This window comes from Dunckerocampus dactyliophorus, chromosome 19 (genome assembly GCF_027744805.1).
Source record: "Dunckerocampus dactyliophorus isolate RoL2022-P2 chromosome 19, RoL_Ddac_1.1, whole genome shotgun sequence".
Lineage (NCBI taxonomy): Eukaryota > Metazoa > Chordata > Actinopteri > Syngnathiformes > Syngnathidae > Dunckerocampus > Dunckerocampus dactyliophorus.
In genome coordinates this window covers 8606497-8629726 of record NC_072837.1, presented here as the reverse complement: position 1 = coordinate 8629726, position 23230 = coordinate 8606497, and the positions used below count along the sequence as shown (strand labels likewise).

At 42.5% G+C, this 23230-nt stretch overlaps 1 protein-coding gene across 2 annotated transcripts in view; it reads left to right on the top strand.

Moving 5' to 3' along the window:
* LOC129171894 (forkhead box protein N3-like) overlaps nucleotides 1-23230 on the top strand; it is a 79084-nt gene that overhangs the window by 29664 nt on the left and 26190 nt on the right. For both annotated transcript variants that reach the window (XM_054760982.1, XM_054760983.1), the window contains exons 2-3: nucleotides 3705-4304; nucleotides 19962-20116. In XM_054760982.1, the coding sequence (XP_054616957.1) occupies nucleotides 3723-4304; nucleotides 19962-20116 (737 nt within the window). In that variant the 5' untranslated portion in view covers nucleotides 3705-3722. The remainder of the gene's footprint in view (nucleotides 1-3704; nucleotides 4305-19961; nucleotides 20117-23230) is intronic.

Sequence of the window (23230 nt, the reverse complement as noted above, 5' to 3'; positions counted from 1 at the left end):
CAAACACAAAAGAGATCTAGAGAATGAAGAAAACAGAGAGAATGGCACAGTCCCATCTGTCAAACAAATGTGAGGATGATTACACACGCACGCACACACACACACACACACACACACACACACACACACACACACACTGCGCAGGCATCATTTAGTCTGAACTTGAGCGATATCTGCCTTTGTCCTTTAGCAGTTGGTCTTGAGGGGGCTGCTGTTGGAGTTGCATGAAAGTTTGTTTAGAGCTGAGCAAGTGTGTTAAGCTTTATGAGAACCCACGGGAGACATGATGGCACACACACACACACACATATATGCGCACATGCACAGACACACACGCTCGCTGAGGCACGTGGCTTGGGCGGCAGCTCGCACTGGCCCCAACCAACAGTGAGGAGTTTGTTGTCATAGCAACAGTAAAATGAGATGACTTTACTGTCAGCCGTAATGTTTCATGGCCCCCTTGCCGCTATGGCAACATAACAAGGAGGAGGAAAAGGAGATGGAGAAAACCAGAGCATCAGATCTGTCTCTGCATTCCACTGGACGGCTCCCAGGATCAATGTCACTGAGATGCCCTTGCTTCTTCTCCGACTGAAGCACGGGACACACGATGACAGGCCTGTCAGATGTAAAAACACTAACAAAGAAAGGCACGGTCTCACGCACACACGCGTGCATCTTGAAAAGTCCTTGCCCATCCTTTCCACTGTTTCCAGTTTTCACGTTCATAGTCGCTGGGGCAATTTGAATTCATTACACTCAACGTCAATATTGGCGCAACAACGCACCTCATCAGACAGGTACAGCTTGTTGAATGAGCGTGTTGCTGTCGGAAAGTGTGAGAAGATAGAGCAAAGGGATGATCAAAGGCATCCAGCTCGCTGGCGTTTCCCTCCGCCGAGGGGAGAGCCAGCTGGAGCGGCGGCGCGACTATAGGCTACACGGCTATACATGACAATTCTATATTTAGCTGCGTCCTTCCGCTACAGCCTATCAACACTGTTAAGAAGAGCCATCAGCGCGGTTAGAAAATTGAAAGCGAGAGACGAGGTCGGACGAACAACGCAGACAGAGGCGGAAGAAGCCGCATTCCGAGAGCGGTGCCGTGTTGTTTCCGTTTGTTGCCATGGTGATGTGGCGGCTGGAGCTGTAGCGAGCTGACAGTTGTCACGGCACAGTAGGTTGCCATGGGTGACAGCTGTCCGTCAATCACGCAGAGTGAGGGGACAGATCGGCAGATGATCACCTTGGATTAGAGAGTGATCGCACCACGCAGGGGCCAGCCAGAACATATCTGGACTTAATCCCTGCTCTCTGATGTGTGTGAGTGTGCGCTTTCTGCATGTGAGCGTGTAGCTGTGCAACATGCTTGTTCCCCTGCTGGTTTTATGAGTGTGCTATATTGTATATTTGCCAAAATGCGTGTCTACTGGAGATGCAAATTTCTAGTGTGCTCACATTTGTGTGTACCGTGGATCCCCACTTTTTGCAGCGGTTACATTCCAACGAAATGTCCCTTTTTGACACCCGGCACACTCCCTCCGTTGAAACCCTCCTGCTATACCTTCATGTTGACATTCTCCTCCGATCAACATTTGCAATAAAAGTCACCGTGCAATCAAAGAACCCTGCCCTTGTCTCTGCAATTGCCATTGTTCACTCGCGACACAATCCAGTTTTAAGCCCTAAATATGCGTCACACACTTAGTAAACAAATTTAAATGTATAGGCAGTCACCACCTATGAGTGATAATGATCACTGATAGAACAAATCAATCAGTCACGGGCTAGCGCGACAACCAGTTGTGGGGCTGCCTCCACCTCAGTCTAAAACGGTTAGCAGTAGTACAACGCTCCCCTGGTCTACAGGCCGCTGGGTCATCCCAGGTAGCTGTCTCAGAAGGTGGTTCTCCAAGCCGAGTTCACATAACCCACACTACTTGCCTGTGTTTCCAGTAACAATTTACGATCACATATTAACGTGTGTTCACCTTACTGAAGGTTTTGAGGCCGGAGATATGGTAGATATGTTTCACTTTTGCATCTCACAGCAACTATGGTGCGTTCAAGGACTGCTGAACAAAGAACAAAATGTCAAAGCTTGCCAAAAAAAGCTTGTGGGCTTGTAAACTGTACACATTACCTGTATTATCGTGAATCCACTGCATTGCTTTGTAAACATCTGACATACAGTATTTGAATAGTGAGTGGATTGCATTTTCTTTCATCAATCTCAAAATGTACTTTTTAAACTAGCCAACTTGTGTCCAAGATGACCCATAGCTTCTGCTTACAGAAAACAAACAAAATGATCTTTTAAGCTTCTGTCTGTATTGTGGCCCGAGACTGAATAGCCCCAGGTTTGATTCATCCCCTAGCAGCCCACATTCACAAGTGTTGCCCTTGGGCAAGGCACTCAATCCACCTGATTGCTCACCAGATGCTAGAAAGGTGCCGACTCTGCTTCGTTGTGTCACTAATGATGTGCTTCCTCTGTGAACTGTGATGGTGTAAAAGCAGAGGTCACATTATGTGTAATGCATGCAAATGCATTCAGTCTTGTAATCTTACCTAGCTGAGAACAATTCCACTGGTCACATATAATCCCACAATGGAACCTCTGAAGTCGGACACAATCCAATTTGTAGGATGCTGGTCAAACAAAGGTTGACCAGCAACCTTTGTTTAATAATAATGAAATAATGAAAATAGTCATATTTTCATGATATCACCTTGATAACCATACAGGAAATGTTGAAAGTACCAATTTAACATTCCTAGCTGTCGTGCAGGCGTAAAAAGTTGCCCTTAAAAATGACAAATGACAACATGTATGGTTAACATACTGCTTTGAATCTTAGCACCTCTTGTGGTGGCTGCTCCTTCTTTTGGAATAAGTATTGCAAAAAGGTTGAAGGAAAAAAAAAAACACCCAGGGTTAATCCTTTGATGCTAACTGAACTGGGGTGAGGTGAGGTTTTGCACAAAATTCTTATAATGCATGTGACAGAATGCATGATGGTGCTTTGAACTCAGTTTAGTGTGTGTATTTAAAGCCATACGTTTCCCGAAACATGTGGTTGAATTTCCAATTTTAGGCCTCCAGGGGGTATGTGACTTAAGAGGTTCCGCTATACTATTTATAGGCCGATATCTGTGAGAACAACAGTTTCGGTGATGACTCATATGCAAATACTGCTCAGTCATAAGGATTGTAGTTCTGTTTGGAAAAGCTGACCTGGATAACTACATCATCCTATACTGTTGAGATGTTAGAGCACGGCATTGGCTGTGTGATCCAGCAACTATTAGGCCTTTAACGAAATACTTATATTATGACAGCACCCTCATGTAATGTCAATACCTCCGTGGTATGCCCGTAATTGGCTGGTAGCTGCACAGGGCAGCTTTCTTCCACCAGTGAAGCACTAAATTTGCCATCCCAGTGAGAAATGGATAAAAAGCCTCTGAGAAAAATGATGATGAACGCTGTTTTCCCCACATCTCACCCAGCCTAATTGGAAACGTGGTTAAAAGAGTGTTGTTTGCTTCTACCCTTTGGCCTTCAAGAAAAACGAGGTAGACAAATGAATAACACAAGCTGGCCTTGTTTTTTTTCTCCTTCATTTGTCCTTGTCTTCTTTGGCTCCTCTTTCAATCCTACCCAATCCTGCCTAACTCCTCTCTGTTTTCTTCCTGTGCAGGAGTGAGCCCTGGGCTGGATGGGACCCACCATGCCCCCCAGTAAGAAGGCTCAGAGCCCCAGCAGTGGAGCCAGTGCCTCACAAGGCATGAGTCCGCCATACCGACAAGGGGACGCTGCAACCGCAGCATCAGAGGCGGAGGCGGCCGACCTTTCCCTGTCTTTGTCAGCTTCCTTCTCCAAAGCCGAAGACGAGGAACTCACCAGTCTTTCCTGGCTCCACGAGAGCACTGACCTCCTCAACAGCTTCAGCCACTCCGGGTTGCGTAGCGTTTCTCCCCTGCTGGACCCTGACGGCCAGCACCCCCGCTCGCCTTCTTCCTCATCGCCATGCCCGGACGACCCCTTGTTGGGTGATGCACACTCGGCGTATGACTTGGCGGCAGGGGCCAACAGAAAACCGCCGTACTCCTTCAGCTGCTTGATCTTTATGGCGATTGAGGATGCACCAAACAAGCGGCTGCCAGTAAAAGACATCTACGGCTGGATCCTGGAGCATTTTCCCTACTTTGCAAGCGCCCCCACGGGATGGAAGAACTCAGTGCGCCACAATCTGTCACTAAACAAGTGCTTCAAGAAGGTGGATAAAGACCGCAGTCAGGTAATTACAGCAGCAGTGTTTTCTCTGCATTTACCTATGATGATCAATTGTGAATGCAAATTTAACTGGTGAAATCCTTTGAATTGGGTGATGTTCGTTTATTGGTACATGGCAGAAAGCAAATCCATTCTGGAAAACCTGGAAAAAGATTGACCCATTTTCCAGATATTGAATGAATATGGAAAAAAGGCCAAATGTTCTGGAAACGGTGAAGTTATCCTGGAAAAGTTATGCACAGATGTGTCTCTTGTCACCTTATCTTCTGGGCAACATTACATCACGGCAATTCTTTGCTACTTGCCAGCCCCTGCCTGTGATGCTGCCCTCAAAATAGTAATGCAGAGTGAAGTAATTGTAGCACTCTGGTAGCCATGATTGAAATTGTTTTCCATCCATCTATTTTCTATGCCGCTTCTTGCGGGGGCATGCTGGAGCCTATCCCAGCTGACTTCGGGCGACAGGCGGGGTACACCCTGGACTGGTCGCCAGCCAATCGCAGGGCACATATAGACAAACAACCATTCACACTCACATTCATACCTATGGACAATTTAGAGTCGCCAATGAACCTAACATGCATGTTTTTGGAATGTGGGAGGAAACCGGAGTACCCGGAGAAAACTCACGCACGCATGAGGAGAACATGCAAACTCCACACAGAACGGAGATTCGAACCCAGGTCTTCCCAATCTCCTGACTGTGACTGTGTGGCCAACATGCTAGACCACCACTAGACCACCGTGCAGCCCTGTAATTGTTTTAATCAGTCCTATTCAGGACACGAGCGTTTAAATAGTCCTTCAGCCATGCAGAGGTTAAATATACAATGGAGCCCATGACTGACTCCATGATGTGTAATGGTAACTTATATCACAGGCAGGCAGTTATCAATGGTTTGCTGGCATATCCAACTTGAAGTCAAACATATTTGGTATTTTGTCTACAGCTGTACCAGATTCAACCCTATCAATAGTTGATGATCTCTATCTCGCTTTCTTAGTTCTCTTTCACTCTAACGTTTCCCCAGTGGGAACCGCATTTCGCTTTTGATTTAAGTCTCGATATAGTCTTTTATACGGGTTTTCCCATCCAGATTTTACTCCATTAAAGACTCAGGGTAAACGGGGAATGAATCCCTCACTCAATTAGTGCTAAATTAATACTGGAGGATTTAATAACACAGACGCCAGCAGTCTTAAGATTTCATCAGGCCTGGGGTGTTGGGGGTGTTGGGGGTGGGGGTGTTGGGTTTGCGGGGGGACAAACAGCGAAGATCAATGGTTGCTTTGCATGTTTAGCCGGTTGGGATAATACGGTGGCAGCTTTCCTTGACCATTGTATGAACTGCTGTCCTCTTTTGAGTAAGCCGTGTGTGTGCTCTTGTTCAAGAAGAAATTGAATGAAGGGTGAAGAAGTGCACACGTGTGTGTTCATGCACACTCCCTCACGCTATGCTGTCATCTGGCCCTTGACTGCAAGGGCACAGAGTTTCTTTTGTATACATATCTCCATAGTAACAAGGTTGCAGTTGACATAAAAGTATGCTTTTGCTGTAGCAACGGGAAAACCGATTTGGCCTCTCAGGCGTGCGTGTGAAAATATGCGAATGTGTGTGTGTAAGCTACATTTGGTCACGGGGTGCTGAGTGGATGTCCTCATGCACGCTTATATATTCATTGTGTGTGTGCATGGATAAGTGTGCATGTGGTGCACCGCGTGTAGAGGAGATTTTGGCAAGGACATCCAGCCTTGTCTTCCTGTCAGTGCACACTGTTCAAGACAGGACACTAATTAACCCTTCAAACCTATTCCCCTTTCCCGCACGCACACACACTTTCCAATCATACACACATAGCATGTCAGACGCACAAACAAACAGGCGCACGGGCATAATGCAAACTCAGGAGCACGCATGCATGCATAAAAGGACTCTCGCACGTGCTTGAGCGCTGTGTCTGTGTAGAAATGAGGGCACATCTCTGCAGACTCCTACTCTACCTGGCAAGTACTGCGCTTTATCTGAAGCTGCAATTACAGAATCTCTGTAATTTCCGTCTGACTCTGCCACTCAAAGCTTTTCACCACTTTATTTCTTCCTGTATTCTTCTCCCATTACCTGTTTATGCCTTTTTGAAACTGACTATACAGCATTAATGTCACGTTACGGAGCAGAAATATTGGATTTTTTTTTTAGAGGCAGTTTTTTATTAAGCAGCAGGGAGGTAAATGTGCCTCACTGTGAACACACCAAATCATATTTCCATCAAATTGTGGAGGTGCAGATTAATATGACAGTGCCCTATTTGTTCCAGTGACTGTATTTCTGGGTCATATCCAGGCAGATGACAAGATGGGGACTAGTTTAGAATAAGCCTACTGCTCTGTGTGCCCATGTGTGTGTCAGTATTGTGTGTGGAAGGGCAAGCTTGTGTGAGAACTAGAAGAGAGGCCCTAGGTTGCCATGGCTTTGTTTACAAACAGGATTCCTGACTTTGCACAATAACATGCCCTAATGACAATTGTTGTCCTCAGACTTCTGGATCAGTGGATCACTATTGTAAAAACATTGCATGCCTCTAAAGAAAGAGCAAACACGTCCAAATCTGGCATTTAAGTTTAGTATTTTAAGTTAGATCAACAAATATACAGTCAAACCTCCAAGGTCAAATGCAATCTGTTCCAGATTGGTTGGATTAAATAAAATAAATGACATAACAAATAGTGGAAATATGGAAATAATTTGCTCATTTGCCATTGTAAAGTCTTTATTCATGCCAGTGTTTCCCATGCATTCATTTATTTGGATACATTTGGACCACCACAAATAGATTTGGCACCACCTGTTTGCCCTCACTCATAAACACATTATAATGGGACTGTTTGCGAATGGAGCCAGTCGTTTCAACTCCGTACAGTAGATGGCACCATAACGCTGCTTCTTAACACACCTCATACGCACCTGGTCTTCCAGAGAATAAGAAGACGTAGCAGGAGGATCCATTTGGCCGCTTTGTTACTGTGTTCACGAGACTGAGACGGGATTGGATCTACAAGACCAGATTTTATCATTACTTTTAAGAAAAATACAATGAAAAAAATACATAAAATATATATATTGCATATACTGCAATAAATATGTACAACCTTCTTCCTGCCTGTTCGGAAATGGGAGACGAGGGAAACAGACGCGTATGCACATGGCCGGCAAAATTATCCAGTTCATTTTCATTTATTGTGTGATTAATAAATTTGCTTCTTATTTTGCCAGGCCTAGTACCCATGAGACATTTCTTTTCCCAAACAAGAACTCTTGTCATGTTTTAGTCTCGCAAGATCTTGTGACACCCCTCATATTTAGTGCGTATCCCGACCCCTCTAGATTATGTTTTTTCCAAAAAAGTTATAGCGACAAAGGCCGCGCAGTGGCCTAGTGGTTAGCATGTTGGCCGCACAGTCTGGAGATTGGGAAGATCTTTGTTCGAATCTCCGTTTGGGCATTTCTGTGTGGGTTTTCTCCGGGTACTCCGGTTTCCTCCTACATTCCAAATGTTAATTGGAGAGTCTAAACTGTCCATGAATGTGAGTGTGAAAGGTTGTTTGTCTATTTGTACCCCGTGGGTGTACCCCGCCTCCCGCCCAAAGTCAGCTGGGATAGGCTCCAGCATACCCACTTGACGCTAATGAGGATTAATGCATAGAATAAAATGTGGATCGGTGCATCCCTATGCGACAGAACAAATACATTTTTTATTTTGTTTTGATTTTCATGTTTTTTGCTCACTTTTTGTCTCCCTCAGCCATAAAAATGACATGCACATGCGTCATGGCCAATTATGCAAATTAGACGAGGATGTCATCTAGCCCCACTTGGGGAAAGAGTGAAAACATTCTTGCGTTCAATGTCATTCTACTTTCTTTTTTTGAATAAAGATAGGTTGCACAATTCTGATTAATGCAATGCTGCATTTACGCTGCTGGACTGCCTCAAAGGGAGCACTGATTGACCCACACATTTTTAGTGTGGTCATCATTGTATCAGTCAGAATCTTGGCAAGATGGCTTTGTGAGATTAAAAATCCATGGTCTCTCAAATTGTCCGCCTTGCAAGGTTAATAATGCCTGAAAGTCGTCTTTGGATTTATGTGTTTCCCAGAACGGTCTATGCTTCGTCTTTTGGCGGGGGGTTGGTTTACATTTTTGGTTATAGGTCATTTGTGTGTAGCCCACTAGGGATGCATGACCAAACTGGTCGGAAAGCGGTATTAAAAACCAAATCGCAGATACTCTCACCTCAGTTTGTCCAGTGTAAAACCATTTCTTGTTGTGTTTACCAGACCTCTACCAAAATGAATGTGTCCTTGTCCCGGGCTGCACCCCACACCCAAATTCTCAAAATATAAGCTTCTTTGTGGACGTAATAAAGGTGTTAGCTTGTTATGGTGGGCTAAATCATCCATGTTATGCTCCCCCTTGGCTATTCTGCAAATGGAAATAAATACTGGTTTCCAGCTGAAGACACCCTGAGGCAACATTTAAGGTTTAGGTTAAATAGAGTGCACTGTTTTTAGATGCACTAACTAATAACATTATATGAGACAGGCCCACAGTGAAGGACCGGCGACCATGGGCTGCTGTTTTCAAATTGTGGTGTGCGCATTTTAGCATCTTTCAGCGCGATTAGCTTGATTTTGTTCTTTACTTTTTTTTGCAACGTGCTGCCCAGTGGTTTGAACAACAAAGCGGAATATTTACAAAGTAAATACCACGGCTAAAAGAAAATAGGGCGCAATATGTAATCCATACATGCAGCGCAATGTGCAATAAAGCCAGTTGAGGATGCATCATTGACGACATTTGTGCACGTTTGTTTCTCGACAGCACCTGTGAACTTTCATGTCACATATCGCTTGTTCAGTGCATCCGAGGGGAAGGTGGTTCTAACAGTTGTAACATTTGTAGCTTTGGAGCTTTCACTGTGTTAGAAAGACACCAAGGGGGAGTTAAAACCCTGTATGACCCCAGCAAATTTAATTGCGGGTTGATTTTATATATCTTCTTTGGGGGATAGATACAAGGTATTCGACAAGGCCCAGTGTGAGCCTAACAAACCGACCTCCATTTATTGAAGTAGTAAGGTTGCGCATTGCAAGTTTACTGTTAATCATCATCATGATGATGTATGTTCAAGACGTAATTGGTTGTAATTAAGTAACTTATGCCTTTAAAAGGCAGTGTGACGCTGTGATTGACAGTAGCTCAACATGTTGAACTGGTAGTTTGGGATGCACTTTTTGAATACTGTTAAGAAATGAACGTCAGGTGTTTCCCATTCATTTATTGGAGATACCTGGCTCGTAAACACATTATAACGCACCTGGTCTGCCAGAGGGTAAGAAGATGGAACAGAAGGGATCAGTTGTTAGTTGGCTCTTTTTTAGAAGAGCGACGCATGACAAATATAGCGAAGAGACTTTTGGAGATTTGGAAATGGAAGCTTGTAGTGCTCTTCTTAACGAGCAGCGTGTACTCCTGCAGGCTTGTCCCCAGCTACAGTAAAAGCTATCGCAGGCGTCTCCGTCTTGTTTGGAACATATCAAAAAAATGACAAAGAAGCGACAGGAGATTGTTTGTAGTTCTAAACATCTGTGTTTTGCTTTTCATGTTTTTTTACTCACTTTTTGCAAATGCATCCTGGCCAGTTGTGCAATTTCATCACCCCAAGCAATTTAAGCTAACACTAAAAATACATTTTAGGAGATTTTTTTCCCATTCAAACTATGTTTTCGTTTTTTTGGCTTTTATATGACATTGCTGTTTTTTACCGTATTTTTTGCATAAACACCCAGTGTGATATTTACTTTTAAGTCCACCGCACTGCCAACCCACACACGAGTCCCCTTTTCCATGACTTGCTCTTATTTTGCCTTTTCAAGAAAGGTGTTTTTTTGGCGGCAAAATAACAAAAAGGAAATAATTGGAAACCCACTTAAACAAAAAGTTTTGGAACCACTTAAGGGAACACTCGCAGGAGGTACAACTACCCCGTTACTGTGCTGAATTACAGTCACCCATCCTTCCCAGTCCGCAGCGGGTCGTCTGCACTCACACCACGCTAGAATCCACTAAGCCTCGGTCTCGAATGGTTTCGTCTTTTACATTCGTCTTAACGCTACGGGCAACAAAGTGCACCATGCTTGCGTCTTGCATGGAACGCTCACACCCATCAAACAGACCGGACTTTAAGAGTTAGTCATGCCACAGCACAGTACGGTTTGCCTGGTGTGAGCACCGACCAGGATTTCCCGATCATGTTGTCATATTTGATGTCAACCGACACTATTATGACCTCTATTGTATTTTACTTCACTAGCTTGAAAAGAGTCATGTGTTTATGTGCCTGTACTCAATCTTTCTTTTATATACTCAATATGTTAATGGATGTATCGACATCCAATACACAACTGTATATAATATGGATAATCCTCTGTTTATCTGTACAGGATATATACAGTAAGTAAAGATGGATCCCCGCATTGCGGTGGGTTAATCAGGCTTAAAACCATCCGCTGTTAATGCTTTTACACTGCTGATGTCCCACGAATTATAGACATAGTCATAATACTTAAGATTGATAAATCTTTTTGCTCATGAAAATGCATCGGACAACAAAGCTTCTTAAACTGATGCCTGGCAAGCACAGAAATCGGCTATAGACTGTTTTGGTTTGCAGCTGGATGGGTGGTGGTTGGATTTTATAGATGCCAAGAAAGATGTTGGGGGTGTTCTCTAGCATTTGCAGCAAAAAAAATGGAAAAAAAAGTCCATATTTTTCAGTATGTTAGTCATTGATTTCATATTGTGTAGGTTCTGTTCCCACTCAATGGCGGTGTGGACATGAATGTGAATGCTTGTCTGACTCTGTATTTAACCTGTGATGAACTGCAGACCAGTCCTGGGATAGGTTCCAGCTCCTAGTGACTCTGAATAATATAAGCGTTATAGAAAATGGATGGATATTAAGCAATGCAATGCAATACTTTGGAAAGGTGAGGCTCAGAGGATGAACCTTAATACTCAGTCTGTATGACAGGGGTGTCCAAAGTGCGGCATCTGGCACATTCTAAAAATATAATTTAAAAAGAAACAACAGAAAAAATGGAAACATCTGCAGTAATTGTACAGCAATAAAGTAAAAAATGTTGTAATCTAACAAGAAAAGATGAAATTTGATGAGAATATTGTTGTAATATTACGGGAAAAGTTGAAGTTCGTAATATTATCACAAACAAACAAAACAATGAATAAAGTTGTAATTTTAGGAAAATTAGGTTGCGCAAAAGTTGTGTTGCGAGAATAAAGTCCAAATATAATGAGAATAAAGTCATGATTACGAGAAGAAAATTGACAAGAATAAAGTTGAAATACTTGGAATAAAAAAAACAGAAATGGGGGAAAAAATTGCTGTAATTTTACGAGAATAAAGTCAAAATGTTACGAGAAAAAAAAGTCATATTCTAACAAGAACACAAGTCTCAATTGAGATGCAGTTTTTTTCGTGAAATATTTCAAATATGTTTCACTTCTTTGCATATGTACGCGTGTTGGTTTACAAAGAGGCCCTCTCATTTTTCCTTATGTGGCCCTCAGTGGAAAAAGTTTGGACACCCCTGGTTTATGAGTATCCTTTCACAAAAAAAAAATTATATTTTCTTTCGTCAAAACGTCACGATATGCGCCTTCGCACCCACTCCATTGAGCACACAGTGAAGCCAACAAAAACTGAAGTATTGCTGCACGGGCCGCAAAGAGCATCACCTCACATCTGTTGCAGGCGTTTTCCATTTGTGGTACCTTAGCTTTTGGTGTGGATAGTGTTGGCTTATTCCCGAACCCCCTTTCAGACTTGGCAGAGCGCCTTCATAGCATTGATCTTAATGGATACTCCTCACTTTTATACATGTCGCAATGTGAATAGAGAGCGAATAGGTAGTATCAGATCTGTTTGTAAGGATGTATGGGCAACACTGGAAGAGAAATATTTGTTTTAAACTGCTCTTTACCAGGACTCCAGACCACAATCTTTCCACCTGATGTCTGCTGAGTTCTTGGTTTAACATTTGGGAGGAGACAAGTGGTAGCTTCAAGTCTTCACAAACGTCCTTTTTTATATTTAGTGCCAATTTTATATTTGAGTCACTTTTGATTTGATTGACATCCGTGCTAGATTGACAGCCTGCTGTCATCATTGTATATGAAACTAGAATCGTGCGTTGAGGATTGCAGTAGCAGAAGTATAATGTTACTGGCCAGGTCAGTGGCAGCAGGAGTATTTAATATCTCCCATTTCCAAGGGAGACCAGCCCCCAGAGCTTATATAACACAGGAAACAGATGTTGGCAACACACAACCATCTCTCCCTCTCCCCGCCTTTGAATCCACTTTCTTAGCCTTTTGTTTTCGCCCCCCCCACCCATACAATGACACGGTGCAGGCAAGTTGCAGTGTGTTTGTTTTCTTAACCAGCCAGCTGTATTGCTCGGTGTTTTGCCACATTATGAGGCAGAAGTGTTTAAAAACCGCTGCTTTTGCTTACCTCTTTAAGTGACACAGATACATATAATTAAATCCTTTTAATTGAGGGTTGTGTTGCAGAGACCCAAAAGTCTAATGAAAGTCGAACGCACTGCTTCACGATTTTTTTGGCATTGCTGCAGTAGGAGAGTCTTCATCGAGTTGGGGGGGTTATGATTTTGACTTGTGGATTATTTGTTGTGTAATCATGCTCTTCAGCTGCAAATACTAAACCAATGGGATTTTTTTTTTCCATGACACAGATGGAAGACAAATAAACTGCATGACATGTTCCCAAAAAGTACTGCTCTTTAATCAGAAAGACTAGAAAATGTCCGCAGAAATGTTTAATGGGCTTGCCTGTGGCTTACCTCCGGTGTCCTATGTTATATGCACAGTATGGCCTCAAGGGTGGGTTCCTAATAAAGTGAGAATGTTACTAAATATAAATAGGGTTCTTCCCTCATCCGGTGATCTAACATGTTTGGGGTTCTACGCACGGTACGGGCTGAACAGGGGCTCCTATTCCAGTGGCCCTTTTTCGACTTTGTTCGTCATTCACACTACCGTGGTTACACAAAATGTTACACACTATAAAAATCATACTTCTCCTCATCGAGACCTACCCAAGTGATGTAACGTGTATGGGTTCCGCGCACAGCATGAGCTGAAGGGGTGGTTCCTAATCAAGTGGCCCGTTTTCGACTTTGTTCGTCAGTTATGTCGCCATGGTTACACAGAATGTTACACATGAAAAATAGCACATGAGCCATCATCGAGACTTTTCCAGTGATATAACATGTTGGGGTTCTTCACACGGAACGGGCTGGGGAGGGGTTCCTATTCCAGTGGCCCGTTGTCAAATTTGTTCGTCAGTTACGTCACCGTGATTACGCAGAATGTTATCCACACTATAAATAGCACAATGCCCACCGTCGAGACTTTTCCAGTGATATAACGTGTGGGGGTTGTCCCATGCATAGTTGCGGCAGGATGAAATATAAGAAGAAAAAAATATATAATAAGTATAAAGAATAATAGGATGAGCTGCGCTTTACGGGCAGGCTCATAATAAAAGGAGTGAAGAAAAAGAAATGAGGAAAAATACGGCTTCTCAGGTTTTGGTTCTATTTTTAAAATCTGCCGTGCCATTGTCACAGTGTATCAAACTTGAGCCTCACAGAAAACTTGCTCTCATCTCAAATAACTTTTCAGGATTATTGATTATGAAATATGATACCTCGATCTCAACTTCATGAATTCGTTTTGAAAAATTCCATTTTACCTCCTCTTGCCTGCAGATGCTGCCTGTTGCCAAGGCGACCACTATAACCCAGGTGTCAGACCCTTGCTTCCAGTCACGCCCTGTGATTGGCCTATTGACCAGGAGGCGGGGGAGGTTGATCAGGCCTTATGATTGGCTGGCTGGTTGGCAGAGGCGAACAGAGCTTCTGTAGCGAGCATTGATTTAATGGAGTGGCAGGCGGGCAGACAGTAGGCGCTCACACACATATTTCTAAATATACAAACGGCTGGAGGTGCACAGGGAAATTTGGCCCAGTGGGGGGTCACCTAGGTGGTAGTGAGCGTATGTGTGTGTAATATCATGCTCTCCAGGAGAGGCGTTGCTGGCAGTAATAGAAGCACTCTCAGGAGCAGACCATGCTGGGTAATATCACACTCCCCAGGGAGCTTGCCGTACACACTCGCACACACTCTGCGAAACATGCATGGCACATATGGCCTGTGCAACACCACACTGATATGCAGTCTAATAATGCAAAGATTCAGAGAAAGCGGGACCCAAATGATCAGTCTTACCTGCTTTGTGCATTCTAACAAGGTCACATGAAGCAAGAGCACAGACCTCTGCCAAGGTTGAAACATTTGTCACCTGCAAAAATGAGTGAAGAGCTCAGGCTATGACATAATTACATTTTACAACCCTGAAGACATACTCCGAGAATTTGGAATGACCTTGACAAGACCATTAACTTCCTGCAAATTCAATCTTTTCAGGAAATACAACAGCGTGCCATGGAAGTTTCATTTTTCCAGTGGAATTGCAGGTCCAGAACACATTTTTGAGGCTAAATGGTTTATTATAGTCTGTTTTTTTTTTACACAAAGAACAATATCATAATTGAATTAGTGTTAAATTATCCCATTATAATGGCACTGTATATGAATGCAGCTTGTCGTTACAACCCTGTACGTTAGATGACGCTGTAACTCTTTTTAACACACCTCACACGCACCTGGTCTGCCAGAGAATAAGAAGAGGTAGCAGGAGGGGTCAGTCTTGGCTACTTAGCGATTTTGTCGCGATACTTAGCAAGTATTTGAAGTGACTTGCGACAAATCTAGTGATTTGGTCTTATTGAACACTTTTGGAACAGGCTTGTGCAAAATTCCAAATTTGGCAATTCAGTTCAATAAATTGGAGGAATTGGAATTTGAATTGGATAGGCTCCACCTCTTAGGATGTTGAATGGGAATTACAGGAAGTGGAGTTCAATTCATTGCAATTCAGAGAAATTACTACAGCCAAGTCTCAGGAATAATTTGTCACGTTTAATAAGGTTTTGGTTTAATAATACTAAAATACTAAAATACTTTATGAACACTAAAATTAAACAAAAATTCCCTTCCTCTTGAATACGTGGATAAAGTAAGGCATTCTGAGAAATGAAATAATTGTTCCACAACATATTAAATGATCTGTTTTATAGAAGATGCTTTTATTCTTGTCAATGAAAAATAGTTGCTAATTAAAATCTAATGTTCACATGAGGTTTATAGTGCAGTAATGCTACTTCTTTCTTGTCGTGAATGGAATATACTGTAAAGCATGATTCTTGAATACAGCAACATCATCAATTGGATTTGCATGGTTCCTTCAATTCGATTTTGAATTGCAACTTAAATTCAAATTAAATTGAAATTCATGGAACTGAAATGGAATTTGGGAGACATTCTTAATTCAATTCGGAATTTTGTCTGTTTTGGAGACTAACACAAAAGCATGTATTACTCTTCTCAACGAGCAGCAGGTTCCCTCCCATCTCCCATCTAAAAGCACTGACAGGTGGGCCTGTCTCGCTTGTGACATAAAAAGAATCACAAAAATAAGCGCCAGAGAAAAATTCATTTATATTTATGAACATTTTTTTTGATTTTCATGTTTTTGCCTTTTCATCTTTTTCTTGTGTGTATTCTAACTGACAGTAATAACATATACAGCATGTGAAACTTAAACATATATTTATGGCATCTGTAATTACTACAAAGCTTTTGCTAGGCTCTATATCAATTTGGATTTTGATTTTAAAAAAAAGTTTATAACCATTAATAATTAATTTATAACTATTCTGTCTACTATATCAGATACACTATGGTAGATCTTTTTATGTACAACATAAGACACCTTCCCAACGGCATTTAACATACTGTTATACACATTTTTTGCATTTTGTTCCCTTGTGTCCAGAAGAACATGCGTACGTGGATGACACTCCATCTACTTTTAGCTACCATATTTCCTCAAATTGCCGCAAATGATCACCTAATGAATGACTGCTTTATGTGCATCTATATCAGATGAAGATGAAACTTGCTTTGTCATTACGACATGTGACTGTGCATACAAATGGCAAATTTTGTCATGACATTCAACCTGCTTATTCGTGCCCATTGTAATTTTATTCCTTTTATCACAATTTATGATCTCATCAATGTCTGCATTCTCATTAAACTGTAATGGGAGCATCCTTGGAAGCATACCTGCTAGGGTTGGGGCTGATCCGACCCAGTATCGGTATCAGGGTGACAAGACCAGCATAATTCATGCTGGAAATTGCAGAGACCACAATCCATGAGCGTTTGTGCTTTAATGTTGTCAGCTAATGTAGCTGGAAGAATGTCAGCAAACGTCAGCAAACCAAAAGAGTATCAGCGAACATACTGTAGCTATCGCCACACATGCTCTGCAGCGAGCTCACTCCTCACTTCCTGGTCACTACAATATGTAAAGAGGAGTTTCCTACAGCCTCATATCAAATCAACAGTAATGATAATGTTGCGATCTGGAAGTTGTGTGAGCTGTTAAGTGTTCTGTGTTGTTTGACTGTGGAGTCGTGAGTGTTTGTGTCAGTGACGCTAAGTATGCTGGTCGATCATTGTCCTACAAATTATTGTTGATAATCGATATTATTGGTAAATGGTCTTTAACTTGTATAGAACTTTTCCACCTCCGAGGAACTCAAAACACTTTGATATTGCTAGCATTTACCTACTAATGGCGCAGTATCTTAACCAAGGACACTTTGACACGATCACGGGAGGACGGACGATCAAACCCGCAACCTTCAGGTTGGGAGAAGACCGCTCTAGCACCTCAGCCAACCCTGTCTCTGTTAAGAAAAACAAAACTCCAATACAAAGCACAGTCAACAATACATACAGTGAATAAAATGGAGTATCAAGTCTTTATAAACAAAATTGCACTTGAATAAATACAGAGCATTGGGTATTATTCCTTAACATATAGCAAACAACGCTGTTTTGTTTTGTTTATATTTACTTTGCCGACCAAACGTCTCAGTAAGCGGTGACTGTCGGCACAAATGCTCCGCTGCCCACAGGACCTCCGTCGGTAGTTTTAGATATTGGCAAATATTCAAATTCAGGTATTGGAGTCGGTTTGGAAGTGAAAAAAATTAGCTCGGTGCATCCCAAATACCTACCTAACAAACATAAAAACATGCGGGTATGAATAGTAGAGCTGCAACAATTAATCGATGAATCAATGATTAATCGATTATCCAATTAATCGACAACTATTTTGGTATTTGATTAATCTTTTTTTTTTTTTAAATGCGAATATTTCTTAATTTCCTTAGCCATCCATACAAGCAGACCTATTATCTTTGTGTTTTAGGCAAATCGAGATATTCACACACATTATAGACTTTGGAAAACAGTGATTGGCATTTTTGCCTCTTTTCCAATATGTTGAGGACCAAACCAATAGCTGTTTGTGTTTGGCTCGTCTAGGGCCTAATCAATTACTCTATTAATCGAAACAACAAGCTTCAGATTAATCCACTAAGAAAATGATCATTAGTTGCAGCCCTAATGAAAAGCATTTGGCAAATATACTGCAGTTAACACCAACCAACATGATCGCATACCACGAGAGAAGAGATTCTAAAGGGGTTCAAGAAGTAACTTATTCAAATACTAAACTACAGTTTTGGGATATTTTTTCCAATTACTTCTGACACACAGCTCTTGACATAGCTGACATTTTCCTCTTAATAGATTCCTTCTAGTATTTGCTAACAGAAAAAAATGGGAAGCCTGCAGCTATGACATCTCCCCAACCCATCGCCTGTATCTATCTCGTATCATACAGCACTACAAAGTGAGCTGAACATAAGGCAAGGCGCCTTTCATTTCAAATTTATTCGCATTCCTCTCCCCCATCTTCCTGCCATCCTTGGTCGCCGCCGTATACAAACCCGAGATTTTGCCACATTCGGTTGACAAGGCAGATGAAAGCGCGGTGGGAGCTGAGAGAGCTGGAGACAGCCAAAGTATTTTCATGGCGACCTGTTTGAGATCCCTGTTCTCTATAATCTATACGCTGGTTTCAGTCAGATTGGGAGCGACAGATTCATTAGGATAGAGGAGGGGTTGCTTTTGATCTAAAAATACACTCTGTTGTGGCCTCTGAAGTGGAAAAAAGTTCAAGAGTGTCCCGGTTTTTTAATCAGAAAACGCTTCAAAAAGGAGGTGCGCACAGGAAAATATTGAGTGAGGTGGCATTGACGAACTAATTCACCTTCCGGAAAGTTTTCTTTCGGTACATGGGGATGTTTGTGTGTCTGATGTACTTTATTGGCAAACCTTGCTAAGTGAAAATACAAGAAATTATAGAGTTCGATGCCCATTTGCTGGGATGACTGCACTATTTTGACTACTTAGCCAGAAGAACATTTGTTAGGCCGGCGCTCGCTAATGTTGGACCTGAGAGGAGGACTGCTGGCTCACCTGCATCTCAGCACACAACTATGGTGCCTTCAAGGGCCACCTACCAAAGTGCAAAATCTCAATGCTTGATGAAAAACATTATCAGTGAAGCATAAAGACATAAACATGTGAAAATCACAGGCTTTTTTTAAACATTGCTAACACGTATGCTGTACATGTTACCTGTATTGTCACGTATTTGTCAATTATTACCAACTGCTAAAGGAGATGTGTTTTCTACTAAGAGTTCAAGCTTAGTTTGTGCTTTTGTGTCGTCATGTTCAGTGGCGTTGTGAATCTTTTGAAGTTCTTCGTCGGGGTTGAGCATAAGCCTTGCAATTCTCTGTTGAAACTCTAAGGGAAGTGTTCCTGTAAGTCAACTCAGTGAGCAACCATGGCACTCACCAACCATTTACCTTGTTATCTTCATTTGTGGCGAATGAACAATGGCAACTATGGTGACACAGAGAGTGTACGTGGAACTGGAACTAATCAGTGTTGTACAAATTACTTTTATTGCAAAGTAAAAGGCGACCAATCCCAGTGCAAGTGTAACTGATGTCAAAGTACATTGGTAAACCTCACTCCCTGACACCTTAAGAGTCACGCTGGTCATCGTTTTGACAGTCCGGGTTTTTAGCTCTCCAGCTAGCGCTCTCGACTCTCATTCTATGGACCCTGGTTGGAGCACAGGGCGGAACACGGTTCTGGCTAAACCAGGCGGGTTCCTGTCCACCCGACTTGACTGCAAGGCGGGTACACTCTGGACTGGTTGCCAGTCAATCACACTTCTTTCTATTCGGTGTGGTTCATGAGGCTGGCAGGGAGCAATCATGTGTCAGCATTTATAGTACTGCACGTGGATATTGTTTTTCTCATGGCCCTCTACCTCAGCCAACCCAGCATCTGTTTGTGTACACATAGTTTGGTCAATAAGAAGAATCCAAAGCTCATTTAGGGACTTTGGACGTGTTGGCTCAGGCCACTGCGCTGTGTTTGAACTGAGCCTTGATACTGCATCCAGTTATATCTCCTCCTGTTTCTTTCTTTCAGAGCATAGGGAAAGGATCTTTGTGGTCAATAGACCCGGAGTACAGACACAACCTGATCCAGGCGCTGAAGAAAACACCGTACCATCCCTACTCCACCGGCCTGGCTACTACACCTTCCACCTCTCCGCCCACCCTATCTCAGACATTTCACCACAGGTAAGGCAGCGATTGAATAGGTTGGCGGTTGGGAACCATGAAAGCCACATATTTGAAAATGTATTTCTGTGAGATATACAGTACAACTAAATGCTTCGGACCTCCGTTGGGCCTCTCTGTGTGGAGCTTGCATGTTCTCCCCATGCGTGCGTGGTTTTCTCCAAAAACATGCATGTTAGGTTCATTGGCGACTGTAAATTGTCCAGGTATACACCGCCTCTCTCCCGAAGTCAGCTGGGATAGGCCCAAGCTTACCTGCGACCCTGCGACAATCAGCACGGATGGACATGCTGGACATACATTAAAATGCCAGCAACAAACAAAAAGAAAATAAATAAATGTTATCATGTTAAGAAATGTCTGTGTGCCAGATGTGGTCATCAGAAGAGCCACATCTGGCTCCCGGACCATAGGTTCCCTACCCCTGGAATAGACTGACTGAGTTAAAATACAATGGGATACATGGTGTGCCCTGTACATGATACATGGGAATACCCCTGTAAAGTAGAAAATAAATGAATTTCTTCCCAGCTTGGCCCGCCATTTTTGTTTTTGCCTTTTGCTGGTTGGTCTAAATGCAGATTAAAAGCATCACGGACACCTTGATGCTGACCAGTTTGAAGGAATCTCATAGATTAGATGGTGCTCGGGAATGAAGCCTTCCTGTTTCCAGTATCTGTAGCCTATTGCGGTTTCACAAAACTCGGCAATACAAGGGATGGCATATTTTAATTGGCTTGCAACAAATAGCGGAATTGAAACGGCTTTTCTTTCATCCATTGAATATATGCTACTGATATGAGCACATGCATAATGCAAGGTTTTGCTGAGGTGAACTGTATTTACGGCATCTAAGCTCTGATTGGACAGTTGCTTCCAGGGCGTTAAATGGCCAGGTGCTTAATTAATAAACCTAATAGATATAAAACTAGATAGACTGCAGATGAACTAAATTATTAACTTTGCTTATTCCATTTACTTGGATCCACTTTTCTTCGTCTTTCATCCACTCTCTCCTCCCAGCTTCCCCGGGCGTTGAATAGCAATCCCGCCCCATCTTTCCTTAAATCTGTTTGCACGCTGTTTTCATGCAACAACACTCCCACCCCTCTTCCTATCTCCCACATCCTCAGGCACAACACAGGCAAAAGCAGCAGTTGCCTTTTTCCCCCACATTCACAGATTCAACCTCCCCAGTATCTCCTTCCCTTTAGGCCTCAGTCATGTTTCCCTCCCGCTCCTTCCAGCGAGCTTTCTAACACTTTTCCATGATCTCTTAATTCATCCCCTTGCTCTGTCCATCCCTATTTTGCCTCTTCAACAGCACCTAACACACTGTTCCGCTTCTTTTAATATCTCACATATCCTCCTGCTCATCCTCCAGCATGCATTATATCTTCAAGGGGCACCATTTTTATTATTCCGTATTTCTTCATCATTCAATTAATCTTTGTCTTCATTCACCATAGCCCTCTCACCTTCCTTGCTTCCTCGACCTCTCCACTCCTCCACCATCCGCTACCAAGTTCTCAGTCCCTGGCTCTGCTTCGCATCCCTGTGGATATGTCAGCGAGAGGTGCTATTAGTCCTCTTCACCCCCCACCCTTTTGTCCGCTTTCCCGCTTTCTCACCCCCTTGGAATAAATCCCCGGTGCAGTGCCACCCCTCCGCCGAGTCGATCTGGGCAGGTTGGCTCGCAGAGCTGGCGGACTGTGTAAGACAGAATAATTGCTTCACCATAAAATGTAAAAAGTGTCATTTTGAACAATGAGGTATCGGGAAGTGGAACAAATTGGAGGCCAGATTGGGAACACGGGGAGAGCTGAAGGTGCAGTAAGGAGATGTTGGCATTGGGAGTTGGGGGGACGCGGTCATTTGCATGGTGACTCACAGTGGGAAATGAGACAGTAAGTGAGGACAGTTCATTTTGAGGTTAGAGAGGAGCTACTGGTCCCCTGTGATACATAACCTGCCAAGAATGGTGTGTGTGTGTGAGTGTGTGCATGCCTGTATTTGTGTATTATTCCTTTGATACGCTTTGGTAAGGTGGTCTTTGTGAATCAACGGTATATTTACACAACATCAACCTAGTAAAACCTGCAATGTTTTTTTCCCTATTACCTACGAAGGTGTTTCCATTCACACAGAACATAAGATTAAGGATTGAACCGATCCATCCAGTATCAGTGTTGGTTTCCAATACCAGCATGAGTCACATATCGTAACTTGCCGTTACCACCTGCGGAGATTTCCGATCCATCTGTCATCCGCCTGTGCTTTAATGTAGGGCTGCAACTAACAATTATATTCCCAGTCAGGTAATATGAAGTTTGTTGTTCTGATGAGTCGAGTAATCAGTTAGGCCCTACGTTGACCAAATCAATATGAACCAAACACAAGCACTTAGTGGTTTCGTCCACAACGTATCAGAAAAAAGGCAAAAAATATCGATCGCTGTTCTAAAGTCAAAGCTATTGTGTATTAATTTTTATGTTTTGCCTAAAACACAAAGATGATAGGTCAGCCTTCATGGATGACTAAGGAAATAAGAAGTATTCACATTTGAGAGGCTGAAATCAGAGGATATATACTGTACATTTTAAATCCAAAGAAGATTCATTGATTTCCAAAATAGTTGCCGAGTAATTGGATAATTAATCGCTTAATTGCGATTAATCGATTGAAGTGTTGCTGCTCTATGTATATAACTATCCCTTTCATTGGTGTATATGTGAACTATGAATGAATATAACGCTGATCGCAGCAGCAAAGTTAAGTAAATGTACACTTTTTTGGACAACCGCATTACAGCACTGTGTTCCACCGCTCCTGTTTTAACTATGAAGAACTGCTGCATGTTCACATTGACCACAAACTTCCTCCATTTTTCAAATGTGCGTGCTTTTCAGTGTTTACTGTTGCGTTTTCAGTCTCTGAAGATAACTCATCAAAAAAAAGCTGCCAAAATGACACCGGTGTATCTGTTTTTTGTTAAAACTGGAAAACAGTCATGTACAAGTTAAAGTTCCTGTCAAAATGATCCCTGTAGACACGGGGCTGGACAAAAAAAAACAACTGAAAATACTGGAATATGCATGCCAGGCAAACACTGCA